This window comes from Thrips palmi, unplaced genomic scaffold, assembly GCF_012932325.1.
Source record: "Thrips palmi isolate BJ-2018 unplaced genomic scaffold, TpBJ-2018v1 HiC_scaffold_3, whole genome shotgun sequence".
Taxonomy (NCBI): domain Eukaryota; kingdom Metazoa; phylum Arthropoda; class Insecta; order Thysanoptera; family Thripidae; genus Thrips; species Thrips palmi.
Genome location: NW_023144630.1, coordinates 8,550,024 through 8,565,874, shown reverse-complemented (window position 1 = coordinate 8,565,874; position 15,851 = coordinate 8,550,024). Strand labels below are relative to the sequence as shown.

The window sequence follows — 15,851 nt, the reverse complement described above, 5'->3', positions numbered from 1 at the left end:
CGTTCCTGGAATGAGAGTGTATTCTGGAAATTTTGTCACTTTTGTCACTTTTTTGGAGCTCGCGGAGGGTATCATGTCCATTTTACTTCGTTATAAGCGTAAATTTGCCTTTGGTTCAAAACACTGTTCAAATCACCCGCCGCCGGTTTCGTGAAGTCTATCGAGGTATCGAACCGCGCGGCAGCGCTGTGTCGGAAGGCGGTGACTGTTGTCGAGGGGTCCTATGCAAATCATCTTATCTGGGCGTTCGCCCCAAGAGAATCTTATCCTTAAGGCAGGCGTATTTCACTCAGTTCGATCGTTCTGGACGGACACGAGAGTAAGCGGAATACATTTCTACTTGCACTTTTAGTTGTTTAGATCTTTCATCTTAGGGTTTAAGTGAATTCTATCACAAATCATATTGATTTGCAGCCAAATCAAATGACAAATGAGTAAAATTTGTCTGCGTTTAAGATAATATTCTCTTGGGGGGAACGCCCAGATAAGATCTTTTGAATATGACCCCGCGTTGTGGTTGTGTACCGTCGCGCGGTCAGGCGAGTGAATTAGGAGGCGGCCGGCTTCTATTGCGGGCGAGATAGACCAGTCTATCTTATCAGATTTATTTGTATTTTTTGAGAATTTGGCTCAGTTTTATATTTTAAGTAGAGATGTATCCTAACACCGTTTTGTTTTTAAAGCTTTTGCTTTCATGCTTCTCTTTTTGTTCTTTCGAGTTTAAAAGTTCCCGTTAACTTTACAGAACCATTCCATTGCCTCTTTTTCACGCGCCTTTTTCCGGTTTTATGGTCCTTACACCCACATACCATGTATTTGAGCTCCAATTAAGTGCCAAAAGCGATAATTTTCTACAGATCATAGCAAAATTTAGTCTAAAAAGGTAACTTTATTGTCACTATTTAGCAAAAAGACGTCACTTTTTTGTCACTATTTCAAAAGGTGCTAAGTCACTTTTCTACTATTTTCAACAGTCCTGGGCGCTGGCAACCCTGCGAACACCGCGATTGCAACAAGGCCACCTCAGCAGGACGTGGAGGGAAGTGCCACCCGACGGAGGGGTGAATCACTAGACACGTTGGTGGACGCCAAAATAGCGTGAGACGCATTCGCAGAGCACCGCGGTGAGTTTGGTGCTCAATGGAGGAGAAACAAGTTGTCACATTTCCTGGTATTGGCATTCAAAACGGCTGACAATTAGGGTATTCCAATGCTCTTCCAGATCCAGAACGGAAGTGAGAAATGGCAGTTTTGATAAAGAATTTACGCGGCGAAGTTCATCCACCGCGTAGATTTCGCATTTTAACTGCACGGTTTGCAACAAGAAGAGCTGAACCGGAAGTTGAGACGAAATCAAGAAGAACAAACGCCCGTCTTAAATGAGAATATACACACTACAAGGTAGGTGTACGCCAGACCGTGTCTTGTCGTAACAGGCTTCGCGATGCTGCGCCAGTTTCGACCATCCACGCCTGGCGTACCTACCTTGGCCTGCGGCGTTAACCTGCCTTCGGCAGGCTGCTTTCCCAGGCAGACCGTGGAAATGGGCGTGATCCCCTCAAAAATAGGATTTGGTCATCAAAATCTACACCAATCGGATTCAACTTTCGGTCGGGGAACCGAACGGGTTCTCTTTTCGTCATCAGCAGCCTCAAAAACGTATGAAACGATATGAAACTTGACACAAAGTTGAAAGTACCTAAAAAGTTGTCTTTTTTCTGCCGTTTTTTAAGTGTTTTTTGGCTAATATGACCGAATGGATTGAGATAGAAAGCTGAATTTCGGTGTGTGGCAAGCCAAGAACATACCTAATGACCCTGCAAAATCTCAGCCAGATCGGCCGAGCCGTTCAGGAGGAGTAGTGCACACACACACGCAGACAGACAAACAAACAGACAGATAGACAGACAAAACTTTTCAACCCCGCTGGAGTAACGGGCTTCGCTATCGCTCAGCTAAAAATGTCATGGGACTTTTTTTGTCCCATGAATGATGCATTTTAAGCACATCCGGTGGTGATGAAATTTAGTGTCCGCCAGGCGGGACAAATTGTCTAGTGAAAATACAATTTGCAGCAGGCGTCGGACAAAATGTATAAAGTACTCCAAAGAAGCTCTGGCCCGGAAGAAGAACAAAACCGCAAGTGAGAAATTGCAGTTTCTATGAGAAATAAACGCTGCGGACCCTCATGCGCAGCGTATGTTTCTCATAGATACTGCAATTTCTTACTTCCGTTTTTGTTCTTCTTCTTCCGGGCCAGAGCTTCCTTGGAGTGCTCTATTGCCAGACGGGTACAAAATTGTATCAGCGTCGGATGTGCTTAAAAATGCATAGGGACATAAAAAGTCCCATAACATTTAGTGTGTAACACTACGAAAGCGGCAGACCGGCGACGCAGACGCTCATTCTTACGCATTCTTTGTTCTTCTTGGTTTCTTCTCAATCTCCAGCGCAGCTCTTCTCCGAAGTCGAGTCGGACCCGAAACTGTATCACGCGCTAGGGCTCGTTTACCGAGTGCCAGATCAGTGCCATCACGTTCAAATGACTGTGACTAATTGTCACGCCCCTTTGAGCATTGTGTCACATTTGTTTGAATGAAAACGCTAATTTGTGGCCGATTCACATTCCGACGCAAGTGACACAATTTTCCAAAGGAGCGTGACATGTTGACTTCCGTTCTGGAATCCGCTCAAGAACCCGTCAGTTGCTGTGCACTGTGAAAATTTGAGTCGTGACTTGATGACTATATTATTGTCACGCCCATGCAATAATAAGTTTAGGAGCTGTGATGCAAATGTCGTTAGTTTGTGATGGGATTGTCATCATATGAAAGCGAAGAAAATATCATCCACGTCTTTGTCACGAAGTTAATGTGCACTTAAATGTTGCTTTCTGATTTCAGATTCAGCAGAGGATTGTAAACAATACGCACGCATGCGATATCGGAGTCTTCAATTGCGAACACTTGACCTATCGTAACTTCCGCCTGTCGTGGATTTGGATTGTTGAACTCGAACAGCATCAAGAAGCGTTTTACAAGGCATGGTCTTTCCAGCCCTTGCGTACACCAGATAGGTGTCGTCGTGGGTCGAAGAACAGATTGAAGCTTCATCTCAGAACTGACACTCTACAAACTGAAGTGTGTACTCAGTATGCATCTTCAGATGCATACTCAGCTGAGTGCACAACTACAGATGCAAACTTTGCTGAGTACACACCTACAGACGCACACCTAACCTCTCCAAGTATGCATCTGTAGATGCATAGTGAGTACACACTTCAGTTTGTAGAGCAGGCAGGTTTAATTAATAATCTTTTATAAAATGAAGCTTTTATGAATTTTTGGAATGAGAATGAACACTTTTCTTACTGTTACAAGCGTTATTTGGAAGCTGTTTCCAGCTAATGTTCTTCTTCTTGTTCTTCACGTCAGGCCCGGCTAGAAGTGTCCACTGCGGTGTAGATTCCTTTTGGAGTGCTGGTCCCTACAAATCCACTCGGTTGGGTCCGAATAGAGGACTTCGGCCTAAAGAAGAAGAGGAGGAACACCGGATGTCGCAGCGGCAGCCCATAACAAACCCTCACTTGTTTTTACCCCCTCCACCCCGATTTGGCCGCGGCCGTCGGCTGCTTTCGGGTAGAGGGGGTAAAAACAAGTGGGGGGTTGTTATGGGCTGCCGCTGCGACATCCGGTATTCCTCCTCTTCTTCTCTAGGCCGAAGTCCTCTATTCAAATTTTGATGTGCAGGCGGAGCTTGTGTGTGACTCAGTTCATTTTAGGGCAGCTTGCAAACACGTGCTTCGTTACTCATGCGTCTTGAAGGCGCATGCTTGAATGATCACACACTTGGAGGTGCATGCCTCGTACATTCCAGCAAGTTCAGGAATTATTTTACTTCTGTAATATGGTCTGTGAAATTTTATAAATTTGTATGAGTTTGTTGCCACTTTATGATACGCAGGAACACGTATTATCATGTTCTAAATGTCCTATGATGTTCTTCGATGTTCTGTGATAACGTTCCCAGTGTTCGATCTTTTCCCCGGATGTTTCCGGTGTTCCGCGATTATACCCCCGACCCAATGTTTATGTTCTTCGATGTTTTGGGATAATGTCCCCGCGTTCCGACATTCCTGATGTTAGTAAATTTTCCTGAATGTACCCGATGTTAATTACTGTCCCTGATGTTCTGTCATGTTGCCAGGGTTCGTCTGTCCGAGAACGAGTTTCACTCTCCTCTCGAGATAAAAGTGACTCTTTCGAGTAACACGTTAGTCTCATCACGTGAAGTTTGTTGCCAGATTTCCTCTGGTGTTCTGGGATTTCCGCCGATGTTGAAGATGGTTCAATATGTGACAATGTTGTCAATGTCCTGAGACGTTCCATACGTTCATACGTGCTCTAAAGGTTCTCAAATGTTCTCGGATGTTCCTGAAAATGTTCTTACGCTCATGTCTTGATGTTCTGATGTTCCGCAATGCTCCCTGGGAACGTGTTCTTCGCACGTGAATTTTGAGTTGTCCACCCTTGGAGTCCTGACCACACGCTTTCGAAGTATTTAACGCATTCACAGTTCAAACTTATTTACTATGCAATGCGAAGAAATGGTCTGTAAATTACTAAGTACATTCCTTGTGAGCTTATGTATGCTCAAAATAACCTGTTACAATAAGCTGCTTTCCTTTGTAAGGCTTATAATAGTTCGTAAGGTTTTCTCAGTGCACTGTCATTTATATTGTCGACATACGCCCATTTTTCATTTGCACGTCTGGTCGTGGGTGGATCACACATCGATTGGAGCGGTCTGTGCATGCTTGTTCTGGATGGTGTGTGCGTCGGTGGTGTGCTGTTGGTGGCTTGCTGCTTTCGCTGACGGTGTGCTGCTTGCAGGTGCCTGGCGCGTCAAGACGGAGGCAGAGCAGTGCGGCAGCCCTCCTGCTGGAGCACCGCGGCATGGACGCAGCTTGGCGGGACAAGGACAGGATGACGCGGACGGTGAGTGGCTAGCTTCACCCCACACAGTAAAAACTCTACAAAGAACCGCTTTGTAATACGAAGAAAATGGGGGCATTGTAAAATCTACGAAGAAATGCTTCGTATTACGAAGCAAATTCCGTCGTGATACGAAGCATTTCTTCATAATACGAAGCAATTCTTCAATGCCTTCATTTTCTTTGAGGTTATGAAGCTAAAAGCTTCGTAGGCTTTTAAGAGTGCAGTGGAATAGGGTCGCTGAGAATGAAAGAGTCTTGAGCAATACCCAATTTTGGACAGGCGCGCTTACTGGGTCCGATTGGCCCAAAAAATAGCAGATAGTCAGGAATCGTCCCTTAGCCTGGCCTGAACAACTCGCATTTTGGACACACTTAGGCATTGGCTTCTAGCTCGCTTCGCTCGCTGGAGGTAACTTGCTTCGGGGTTCTCTCCCCTGGCAAATAAACCGGATTGAGGTACCTTATGACTGACATATGTAATGCCTTCTTAGATCCTTAACCATCTTAGCCCGGGAAGAAAATTTGTGTGCAACGTATTTTCAACCATTTGTTTGTCTGGCCAACAGAAAATATGTACCTGGTAATGTTTAAAATCTCCTGGAATCCTAGGACTAAGGCCCCAAGTTATATCATTTTCCGCTCAACAAGGCTATAGCTTTTGGCTCGCTTCGCTCGCAACAGGAAGCCTCTTCTAAATTTCGGCTCCGTGGCAAGTGGGGGGAAACAAGTGTGCCAGCCCTTCTAGACGAAAAAGTCTTCCCCATTGTAGGACTCGGAAACAACGTTTCAGACAGTTAAGCATTTATAGCTTTTGGCTCGCTTCGCTCGCTGAGAGCTGTCTAATTCAAAATTCTCGCCATGAGTCCAAACAAATGTAGAATAAAGTGAATCCTCTTCCAACTTTGTAACAACCCTCCAATTTTCTGTAACGTTGTTTTGAATTTAGCCCCCCTCCCCAAACCACGTCCCTAAAAAATTACCTATCAGACACAGGCTCCTTGAAGGTAGGCAACTTTTCAAACATTCGCCCCCCCCCCTTTCGACCCGCCTAATTACGCCCCTGATTTTGGACGAGCTGTACTTCAGCCGCAGGCCGAGGTAGGTGTGAACATCAGGCGTGGATTGGCGTAACTGGCGTAGCATCGCGAAGCGTGTTGCGACAAGACACAGTCTGGCGTACACCTACCTTGTCTGTAGTGTCTTGGAATCTAGATCGAATGTATAGGTAAACGCTCATCTCCATTTGAGACTGCAGTCGAACGTTGCTGTCATAACTGTGCACTAAGTTGTCTTTCAGTGTTCCATCATCGGTTTTCAATGTGAACCGCGTATGGATATGTTGAGAAAATTAACTAAAAATTCAAAGCTTTAAGCCGAAGCGCATGTACACTCTAAATGTTGTATATTGAAGATTCTCCATAATATGGTGGGAATGTTCCATAATATGGTGGTGTTCCTGACTTCATAACAAACCATCCATCACTTCAACTTTAAGACATTTTTACGAATTTCGTGCGTATCATGGAGAAAATCTCCACCATTATATGTTAGTGCAGCCTTTCACTGTAAGAAATTTACTGTGTATGCTCGTAAAAATGTTATTCTTTTGCGCCCAGATCCATTCGTTTGAGGGCTCAAATGGACAAGAAGGGGGTAGCCCCGGTCAAAACTATTGTGGCAACTAGTTCAAGAGTCTCTTGAGGATCTTTCTATGGCAAATTTCTCCCTTTTCGATCCATCGCTCCACCCTATTGATAATTTCTAACCTGGTCGCAGGGTTGGAGGCTGAGGAGCCGTGGCTGCACATCGACGCCACCTTCTCGCTCGCCTCTGGAGTCGGCCACGCCAAGCAGGACTCCGCGGCCAGCGGCACGGCTGGGGACGGAGGGGCGGACCGCGCTGTGGCCTCGCAGTGTGCGGAGCGTGGAGCAGCCTTGGATGCCGAGGCGGGCCTGGAGAAGCACCTCGCAGCGCGCGGCAAGCGGCACGCCTGCCAACACTGCGGCAAGGAGTTCCAGTGGGCGTCCCATCTTGAAAAGCACTCAAGGACCCACACCGGGGAGAAGCCTTTCCAGTGCAAAGTGTGTGGAAAGAAATTTATCCAATCAGGTGATTTGAAGAAGCATGAAAGGATCCACACCGGAGAGAAGCCTTTCGAGTGCAACGTATGTGGAAAGAAATTTGTGCAGTCAAGCGATTTGAACAAGCATGAAAGAATCCACACTGGGGAGAAGACTTTCCAGTGTAATGTGTGTGGGAAGAAATTTATCCAATCAGGTGATTTGACCAGGCATGAAAGGATTCACACTGGAGAAAAGCCTTTCGAGTGCAATGTGTGTGCGAAGAGATTTGCACAATCAGGCGATTTGACCAGGCACGAAAGGACCCATTCTAGGTAGACGCCTTTTCAGTGCCAATTGTTCGGAAAATGCTTTTCCCGGAAGTCCCTACCCGTCAAGCATGTCAAGACCCACACCGATGAGAAGAGGCCTCTTAATGTGGAATAAGTGTTAGTCTGTGAGGACGTTCCACCGAGCGGCCCGCTTTGTAAGGCTCACTAATTCATACTAAGGAAAACCCTATATGGACAAATATTGTCGATGTTCACCATAGTATTCAAGAAGCCATGAGCTAGCGCCCCTAAATCATGTTTCAAGATACTTAACGTTGAGCAATTACTGTCGTTACCCTAGAAACATAGTGGTGCTCTGCTTTATCTGGTGACTTAAGTGTAACCATCTACTGACAAATTTTGACTAACTGTTAACAAATGTCTGATCGTGTGTGGTATTGCCATATAATGTTTTCAGTTCGTTATAAAAATAGTCCAGTCCGTGTACATTTAGAGTGAAAATTCTTAGTCTTCGCAGCTTAACTGCAGTTTCTACTCATTCAAAACTTTAGCACTACATGCTTGGGCTCTCTTATAAAGATCATCTTTTTCCTCTACTTGGCCACACTGGTGAAACAAAGGCATAAAAATTATGCCCTTTAAGGGCGTAAACGATTTACGCCCTTAAAGGGCATAAATCGTTAATGCCTTTGGGAAGGGCATTAAAATTTTGCTTAAAATTCCTATACCATTTACGCCCTCCCCAAGGGCATAAAACGATTTATGCCCTTGCAAGGGCGTAAAAGAGTATTTATGCCCTAAAGGGCGTAATTTTTATGCCTTTGTTTCACCAGTGCAGGACAGTTTTGATCCTTTTTTGTAAAAAGTTTCATTGTGAAATCCTTTCTTTATTGTTTTTATGTTTGTCTCAGGATAAAGAATGTAGTTTGATTGAATCCTGGAGAAAACCTTTTGATCTGTATAATACTTCTTTGGACCTGTTTGATATTTTATATTTGTGTTGCTGCTGATTGATTTGGGATGCTGAATTTATTATGTCCGTGCTGAGTGTTTTACTGTCAAATGGAAGTTTCCTTTTCGTATTGTTCTCTGATTGTCTTCCTGATTCGGGTCAACGTGGCTCAATAAGTATCGTTAATTAGAAGAACAGTGTATTTCTCATTTTGAATCTTTCATGTATCACATTTCGAACAAGTGTCCGAAAGACCCTGCTCCGTAATGTATTGTTCTCCATCCATCACTAAGTTCATTTTCTCGTGCCTTGCCATGGCGGTCTGTGCATGACATAGTGGCGGTTGGTGTGTGTTTGTGCTCTTAATGTTAGTCCATTTGTTATAACTAGGCTCCTTATTTTTCCTTCTAATTTGATTTAGTGACTGCCACGATTATCTGCGCTTTTATGTGCAATGAAGTGATATTTTCAGTATTTTTTCCTTAACCCCCATGGTCCTCAAGTTTTAGTTTTGTTTTGTTTTTTTAAGTCAAATTGTAGTGTGGTCTCTATGTTTTTATCGCATTCTTTAAAGTATTTCGGTTTGTAGTTCAGTAAGCATTTTGAAAGGCAATGCAATTAGTTTTAGATGGGGAAAGATAGACAGTAAAAATTGAAGTTCAAATGACTTTACGCTTACTGTGTATTTCTTCCAGATGCCTGGCGCGTGAAGACTGAAGCAGAGCAGTGCGGCAGCCCACCTGCGGCTGGACGCAGCGCCGAGGACCCAGGACAGGACGCCTTGGACGGTGAGTGGCTGGGACCAAACCGCAGTCTGTGATGTGAGGCATGAAATCGTCCAGTTCGGAGCTGCTGTGCAACGCTTTCCTGCATGTCGACGGCTTGCTCGTTCAGAACGTCGCAAGTCTCACTCTGCGAGTTCGTCTCGTTCCCCAGGAAACCTGCGTGCATTTTGATTATTGCAGCGATTATGAGGAGCGATTCACTGGCTGCCGAAAGGAAAGAAATCCATGGCTTGCAGTAGACCAGTTAAAAGTATTTTTAACATATCCCTCGTACCGCAGGCAGTTTTTAGCCAATTGCCATGTTGCTCTTCCCTTTCAAAACCTGCCGCGTCCATGAGTCTCAGTACATATTTTAAAACGATTAACATGCCTAAGGCATTTTCTGTTTTCAAGGAAAACTGGTGCCCTGTGAGACTCTCCGATAAGCCTTCGCCCTATTTTATCACTCGCTGCTTTTCGCAAATTAATAAATGCGCAGCTGTTCCTTTGACAGTTAGTTTTATTGATAGTTTTACCTATCAATCTTGAAATCAACCCCGCTCAACCGCACTCAATGCGGTTTTAGCCTAAGATACTGTATTGTTAAATCAGATCAAAACTGAAACCAACTCCGTGACAACCGTTGCTTGCAGGTGCCTGGCGCGTCAAGGTGAAGGCAGAGCAGTGTGATAGCCTTCCTGCAGGTGGATGCAGCGTCGCCGACCCCCCAGGACAGGACGACTCGGACGGTGAGTTGGTCTACCGCAGCCTGTGCTCTCAGGCAAGAAGTTAACCATGGTGTTCGATTGCTTCCAGTGCCATTGGCGAGTACTTTACCTGCCCCCGGTAACACAGATCGGCTTAATGCATCTTCTGATATGATAATAGAAGCGGTTTTGACAAACGAATCAATGGCTATGCCTTTTGCACAGCAATATCTTTGAGGTTGCTATCGCTTACGTTAAAATTTTCTTGATGCTTACCTACAGTGGGCGGTCGTTCAAACCAAATAGCCATGGTGGTCGTTGCAGACACAATCTTGGCCCCTCTATTGGCCTCACTTTCTTAGAGCAGCCACTACTCGGCGGGTAATTTTTTTTGTCTCAACAAAAGTGCAGCTCTGTGAGACTTGCAGACGAGACTTTTGAGAGAGCTGACTATTTTATACCACACGTTTCTCTGAAAAAAACCTATGTTCATAAATTTTCAGACTGTCTTAAGTGTCTTGTATCGAAGTCGATTAAATACGAGATGGTACTTAGTGGCTGGTTCTCATCCAGATGTGTGACACAATGCTCAAACAAACGCGACATCTCGTCACATTTGTTTCAAATTTGTGTCAGGTTCTTGGAATGAGTGTCACTATCAAAATAAGCACAGCGTTTCTTGCAGTGGACTGCGCTGACGGCGTGCTGCTTGCAGGTGCCCGGCGCGTGGAGACGGAGGCAGAGCAGAGCGGCAGCCCTGCTGCAGGAGCACCGCGGCGTGGACGCAGCGCCGCGACCTCGGGGCAAGGCGGCAAGGACGGTGCGTACTGGCAGAGAGGCCGCTGCACTGCGAGACCACTGCCCCGCCACCTGCAGCTCGCACTGCACGCCAACGGCGGCGAGTTGGGCACCGCGAGGCGTTGTTGACGGTGTGGGCGTTTGGTTGCAGGGTTGGAGGCTGAGGAGCCGTGGCTGCACATCGACGCCACCTTCTCGCTCGCCTCTGGAGTCGGCCACGCCAAGCAGGACTCCGCGGCCAGCGGCACGGCTGGGGACGGAGGGGCGGACCGCGCTGTCGCCTCGCAGTGTGCGGAGCGTGGAGCGGCCTTGGATGCCGAGGCGGGCCTGGAGAAGCACCTCGCAGCGCGCGGCAAGCGGCACGCCTGCCAACACTGCGGCAAGGTGTTCCAGTGGGCGGCCGAGCTTGCAAGGCACTTAAGGACCCACACTGGAGAGAAGCCTTTCCAGTGCAAAGTGTGTGGGAAGAAGTTTTCGCAATCAAGCAGTTTGATCAAGCATGAAAGGATCCACACTGGGGAGAAGCCTTTTCAGTGCAAAGTGTGTGGAAAGAAGTTTTCGGAGTCAAGCAATTTGATCAAGCATGAAAGGATCCACACCGGAGAGAAGCCTTTCCAGTGCAAAGTGTGTGAAATGAAGTTTACCCAATCAAGCGATTTGAAGGCACACGAAAGAACCCACACTGGGGAGAAGCCTTTTCGGTGCCAAGTGTGCGAGAAGCGATTCACATGGAGGTATTCTCTTGCCGCGCACAGCAAGACCCACGCTAAGAAGAAGCTAGTTTAATCCTGCACGTAGTTATTGTATGCGTTCGGCGTTCCCCAAAGCGGCCTGCCTCGGAATGCGCAGAAGTGTTGAAACTTTTCGTGGTTCAATGTAAGGACAGGCTTTTCGGTTCAAATATTGCAGGTGTAATTTCTGTCCACCCCCGCTAGAGGTCATTTGACTGCGCCTCTGACCTGTGTTTAAACGCACAGTGAATTCTCAATATTCTTTTGTTACGAGCTTGAAACAAGTGTTCTGCTCAATCTTGCGACAAAACTGTAACTTTTAACTGATTTTTGTGACTAACTGTTTTTTTTTCTTACTCTATTTGGTATTCAAAATGTTCTCGCCCTGTGTACTTAGAAATCTTTTGACCTGTTTTATATTCGTTACGGACTGGCTGGGTCGGAATATGATGTATTTTCTTTGTTGGCTTTTGATTGTATTGGGATGCTAAAGCTTTGTCCTTTTTCGAGTGATTTATTGTCAATTAAAAGTTTTGTTACTTTCTAGTTCTTCGATTGTATCCCTGATAGAGGGTTTTCTTGGCGCACAATGTTTGGTTCATTGCAATTACAATGTGTTTTTTGTTCTGACCTGACCACATTGAATGGAAATGCTCAGCCCCGTCGTGCGTTGTGTGTCGACTTCCTTCTATTACCCACTTCACACTCACGTGCCTTGAAACACTGTATCGGTCTGTGCATGCCCTAGCGGCGGTTGGTGTTGGTGTGTGGTCGAGTGACCTGCTGCAATGTCAATGTTGTTATTCTAGAATGCTTGAGCTACAAATTTGTGCTGCTAATCCGGTCTGGCTGTTTCCTTGATAAATTGCTTGCTGCGGTGCAGTTATTAATTTTCGTTCCGCTTGTTTTAATGGTTCGGTATTTTGAAGTGCGTTGGAGTTAGTTTTGAGTAGGGAAAGGTAGTTGGTGGTTGATGCAGTTTGATATTGGCGCTAACGCTGTGCTGCTTGCAGGTGCCCGGCGCGTCAAGACGGAGGCAGAGCAGTGTGGCAGCCCCCCTCGGGAGGAGCGCGGTGTGGCCTCAACGCCCCGGTTGCTGACGATTCGGACGGTGAGTGGCTGCTGGCTGCACTGAAAAAAATTTATTGTAAATTTACGAATTTTTTTTTACAAATTCCCTGTAAAGTAACAATAACATTTCGTTATTTTATAAAATTTTATTCGTAGAGGCCGTTTCATAAATTATTCATCACAGAAATCTTCTTAATTTTCTGAAATTTGTTTGTGAACACCGCCTTATGAAATCGTAGGTACAATATACATCTCAAACGTGACTATAATACTACAGCAATGTCCAAAAAATATGAAAAGTTTCCTAAAATTACACCAAATGCTTGGGAAATTTCCCGTTGCACAAATCGCTTGTAAAATTACGAGACCGGTGATGCCTTCATTATTTTACAAGATGTTTCATAAAACAAAAAAAAACGCTGAAATAAGTCAATCTCCATTTAATCAGCGTGACAAGGTAGAACAAAAGCGGTCCACGTAATTTGGAGCGTGCAAAAAGTTTGTGATTTTAAAAAATACTGCGTGAAGAATAATTCATAAACCGTCAAGAAACAAAAAAACGTTGTAAATTTTCAGATAATTTGTGCAACGAAATTACACTGAAAATAGAAAGGTCATACTTTTGACCGCTTAAACGGTCTTACTAAAATGTACGACCGAAAAACGGTCATATTTCGATGTATGACCGAAAAAAGGTCATACTTTGATGTATGACCGAAAAAAGGTCATACTTCGATGTATGACCGCAGTAATTTCCACTACAAATGTTACAGAATTTTGTATCAGCACTGATACAAATTTTGTATCACGCGTTACGGTAAACTGTTTCCCGGTTACAGAATTCTGAAATGCGAAAATCATAAAAATTTGTCGTTTTATAAAAAAATTTGAACCGCAACGATCGTTCGTTCCTACACATTCGCTCCGTCGTTCCTGTACTCCCGAACACCCGGAAACCGAACTGCGTTCTCCGGAACCGAACCCCGGTCCCCCGGATTGCCAGCTCGGCATGCTACCGCTTGCGCCACAGCGCCGTATGGGGAGGCACGCCTCAGACTGTCGATCACACCGAGCGGGCACGCTGCATGCCCAGGTAGTGGTGGGAAACGAGCCCTGCGGCGCGACAGTTAGAGTTCCTGGCCTGAAGCTTCTAAGGTACCATCCCCCACGTTAGGACTTTTCCCCCGATCAACTGTGATTTTAAAAATTAAGCTCGAAATTTGACTTTAATTTGCTTTTTTAAATTTTTTGCATCAGACGATACGCAAGTTTGTAACGATATGTTACGGTTTTCTGTATCAGTTACAGTTATTTGCATAAAGATCGCATTTTTACATGGAACTATATCACTGATTGTGAATATTGAAACGAAAAGTACAGAATTTTGTATCAGCTTTAAAATTTTGAAGCACTGATTCGTAAATTCGTAACGTTCTTGACGTGATACAGAATTTAGGATCAAGGATACAAATTTTTGTATCCGACTGACGTGTTACAAAATTTTGTATCAAGATCGTTACAAAATCCTATATTATTTTTTAGAGTGCGGGTAAAGGCTGATATATCCCCAAGCTAAACAATAGCCAGTCTCGCTGATGTCTGACCTTTTTTTGGTCATACATTTAAGTATGACCGTTTTTCGGTCATACATTTGTGTATGACCGTTTTTCGGTCATACATTTGTGTATGACCGTTTTTTCGGTCATACTTTTTGTATCACCGAAAATCGGTCAGATGTCTCACCCTTTGAATTTCAGTGTACCCTTAAATTGTTTGTAAATTTACGAACTAATTTTTTACAAGGTGGGGACGTTAGTCTTCGGAGCTCCCGTGTGACATTCAGACCACATCGCTCATCACTCTTTTATTCTCCAGAGAAGTTGCAAGTGGTCTCACTTGAGCCTACACTTCACGTTCTCCAGGACACCTGCATGCATCGTTTGATAATCGTATTGATTGTAACGAACGATTCACTGGCTGCCTTCAGAATTGCAGCCCCTGTCTGCACCTTTGCGATCCATGGCTTGCAATCGCCCTGCACGAAATGTCCATGATGCTTGTCATTTATCGTGTGCTGTCGTTCTGACCCGTTTGCCATGGTGCTCGTCTGCCAAGATCTGAAATCAACCCCGCTGCAGTTTTAGCCTAAGATATTGTCAAATTAGATCAAAACTGAAACCAACTCCGTGACAACCGTTGCTTGCAGGTGCCTGGCGCGTCAAGGCGGAGGCAGACCAGTGCGCCAGCCCTCCTGCAGGTGGATGCAGCGCCGCCGCTCCCCCCAGGACAGGACGACTCGGACGGTGAGTAGATGTGGCTGTACCGCAGCCAGTGGTCTCAGGCATGAACTTGCCATAAAGTCGCCAAGTTGAGAGTTCAGAATGTCTCGAGTGCCACTGGCGAGTACTTGAACTTCCCACGAAGACCCGCAGATGCATCTCGAGATAACCGCAGCGACTGTGACGAACGATTCAATGGCTGCCTTCAGCACGGCATCTTCTAGGCTGCATTCGCCCCGGTCCAAATTTCCGCGATGCTTGAACTGTACCGTTGGCAGTCGTTTGAACCCATTTGCCATGGTGGTCGTTGCTGCTGCAATCTGCCGCCTGCATGGGCCTTCGTTTCTCCTAGACTTATTTGCGTCACGCAACGCACTGCTCGCCAACGGCGGCGAGTTGGGCACCGCGAGGCGTTGTTGACGGTGTGGGCGTTTGGTTGCAGGGTTGGAGGCTGAGGAGCCGTGGCTGCACATCGACGCCACCTTCTCGCTCGCCTCTGGAGTCGGCCACGCCAAGCAGGACTCCGCGGCCAGCGGCACGGCTGGGGACGGAGGGGCGGACCGCGCTGTCGCCTCGCAGTGTGCGGAGCGTGGAGCGGCCTTGGATGCCGAGGCGGGCCTGGAGAAGCACCTCGCAGCGCGCGGCAAGCGGCACGCCTGCCAACACTGCGGCAAGGTGTTCACACGGGCGTTCAATCTTGAACTTCATTTAAGAACCCACACTGGGGAGAAGCCATACCAGTGCAAAGTGTGTGGAAAGAAGTTTGCGCTTTCGGGCAATTTGTCCCAGCATGAAAGGACCCACACTGGGGAGAAGCCTTTCCAGTGCCAAGTGTGCGCGAAGCGGTTCAACCGGAGGTCTCATCTTGCCGCGCACAGCAAAACCCACGCTAAGAAGAAGCCAGTTTAGTCCTAATGCACGTAGTTATTGTATGCGTTTGGACGTTCGCCAAGGCGGCCTGCCTCGGGTGTTCAAAATTTTTGTGGTTCAATTTAAGGACAGGCTTTTCGGTTCAAATATTGTAGGTGTCATTTCTGTCCACCCCAGGTAGAGGTCATGTGACTGCGCCTCTGACCTGTGTTTAAACACACACTGTTTGCTCACTTGTGCACACCTGTGCACACACTTGTGCTCTGCTTAATCTTCCGACGAAACTGTAACTTTGAACTGATTTTTGTGACTAACTCCTTTTTTTTACTC

The 15,851-nt window shown here is 46.0% G+C and overlaps 2 protein-coding genes across 2 annotated transcripts; both read left to right on the top strand.

Annotated features, from left to right (window-relative positions):
- Positions 1 to 4,735: 4,735 nt before the first annotated feature.
- On the top strand, positions 4,736 to 7,963 carry LOC117648678 (zinc finger protein 33B-like). Its single transcript, XM_034391340.1, has 3 exons — positions 4,736 to 4,828; positions 4,893 to 4,997; positions 6,773 to 7,963. The coding sequence occupies exons 1-3, from the start codon at positions 4,813 to 4,815 to the stop codon at positions 7,393 to 7,395; spliced, it is 744 nt and encodes a 247-aa protein (XP_034247231.1). The 5' UTR covers positions 4,736 to 4,812; the 3' UTR covers positions 7,396 to 7,963.
- A 1,005-nt stretch (positions 7,964 to 8,968) lies between these two features.
- Positions 8,969 to 11,847, top strand: LOC117648679 (zinc finger protein 22-like; the record flags this gene model as incomplete). Its single annotated transcript, XM_034391341.1, has 3 exons — positions 8,969 to 9,089; positions 9,719 to 9,814; positions 10,722 to 11,847. Coding segments are annotated over 3 exons (852 nt in total), but the record flags the coding sequence as incomplete, so codon positions are not given.
- Between the last annotated feature and the right edge of the window lie 4,004 nt (positions 11,848 to 15,851).